At 63.2% G+C, this 1,493-nt stretch overlaps 1 protein-coding gene across 1 annotated transcript in view; it reads left to right on the top strand.

The window, feature by feature from the left end:
- The first annotated feature begins 28 nt into the window (after positions 1–28).
- The window catches only part of DHX34 (DExH-box helicase 34), a 9,475-nt gene continuing 8,010 nt past the window's right edge, over positions 29–1,493 (top strand). Inside the window, 2 exon segments of the mRNA XM_035894431.1 lie at positions 29–441; positions 443–854. Coding sequence (XP_035750324.1) covers positions 103–441; positions 443–854 — 751 coding nt within the window. The 5' untranslated portion in view covers positions 29–102.

The raw sequence follows: 1,493 nt of genomic DNA, 5'->3' as shown, positions 1-1,493 counted from the left end.
GGGAGGGACGGCCGGGGCCAGGGCCAGGGCCCAGCAGGGTCGCACCCCGCTCCCCCAGCACCCCCAGGACAAGCCAAGGGTGGGCACAAGGCCCCACCTCCCATGGACCACCGCCCCGGCACAGCTCCTCAGCTCCGGAACCATTTGGAGATGCCACCAGAGAAGGAGAGCAGATCCCGGCGGCGAGAACGGGACCTTTCGCCTTCCCGGTGGGATTGGGACTGCCCCGCCACGCGGCGCCGGCTGGAAGAGCTGTATTTCCGCGAGCAGGATTACATCGGAGCCGGCTCCGAGGATGTCCGCAACTTTTGGGCTTTCTTCGAGCGCCTCCGGCATTTCCAGAGCCGGAAAACCGAACGCGAACCAAGCCCCGGCCACCACGACCAAGCGGAGCCCCCCGCCGCCGCCCGCCGCCTCGACCTTCCCCGCCGTTACGACCGCCCCCCGGTACCGCGTCAACCTCTCGGTGCTGAGCGCCGACGTGGAGGACACGATCCGAGGCCGGCGAGGAGACTCCGGCGTTCCCCGGGAACGCCTCACCGAATTCCGCGCCGCTTTGCTGCACTACCTGGACTTCACCCAAAAACAAAGCTTCGCCAAACTGGCCAAACTCCAACGGGAACGAGCGGCGCTTCCCATCTCCCAATACCGGGACCGGCTCCTCCGCGCCGTGGCTCAAAACCAAGTGGTGGTGGTGGCCGGCGATACCGGCTGCGGTAAATCCACGCAGGTGCCTCAGTTCTTGCTGGTGGCCGGTTATAGCCACGTGGCTTGTACCCAACCTCGCCGAATCGCCTGCATCTCGCTGGCCAAACGCGTGGGTTTCGAGAGCCTGCACCAGTACGGAAACCAGGTGAGCTCCGTGGGTTGGTGACCGGCGCTTTCCCTGGCCGGTTTCGGGGTAACCGGGAGCCCTTGAGCGCTGCTGGTTTCTTCCCACCCTGCTACTGGGTGCTACTGGGAAGGGTTGTAGCGAACCGGGCTACCTCTGGCTGGTGGCCGGTTGCCAGCGCTGTTCCTCGGGGTTTCAATTTAGGGCCAAGCCTGTTGAAAGAAAATGAAAAATATCGATAGAAGAAGACATTTCTTTCCTGAGAGAGCGGTCAAACAGCTGGAGAGGCTGCTGGGAGGGGGTGGAAGCCCCATGCTTGTTGGTTTTTAAGATGAAAACACCTTTAATCACAGAATCCCAGCATGGCAGGGGTTGGAAGGGACCTCAGGAGCTCACCCAGTCCCACCCCTCCTGCTCAAGCAGGCTCACCCAGAGCAGGGGGCACAGGACAGCGTCCAGGCGGGGGTTGAAGATCTCCAGAGAAGGAGACTCCACAGCCCCCCTGGGCAGCCTGGGCCAGGGCTCGGGCACCCTCCAAGTCAACAAGTTCTTCCTCCCGTTCAACTGGAACCTCTTCTGCTTCAGTTTGTGCCCATGGCCCCTTGTCCTGGTGCTGGGCACCACTGGGAAGAGTCTGGCTCCATCCTCGTGACCCCCACCC

This window comes from Egretta garzetta, unplaced genomic scaffold (assembly GCF_000687185.1).
Source record: "Egretta garzetta isolate BGI_Z169 unplaced genomic scaffold, ASM68718v1 scaffold565, whole genome shotgun sequence".
Lineage (NCBI taxonomy): Eukaryota > Metazoa > Chordata > Aves > Pelecaniformes > Ardeidae > Egretta > Egretta garzetta.
This window is presented reverse-complemented; position numbering and strand designations above follow the sequence as displayed.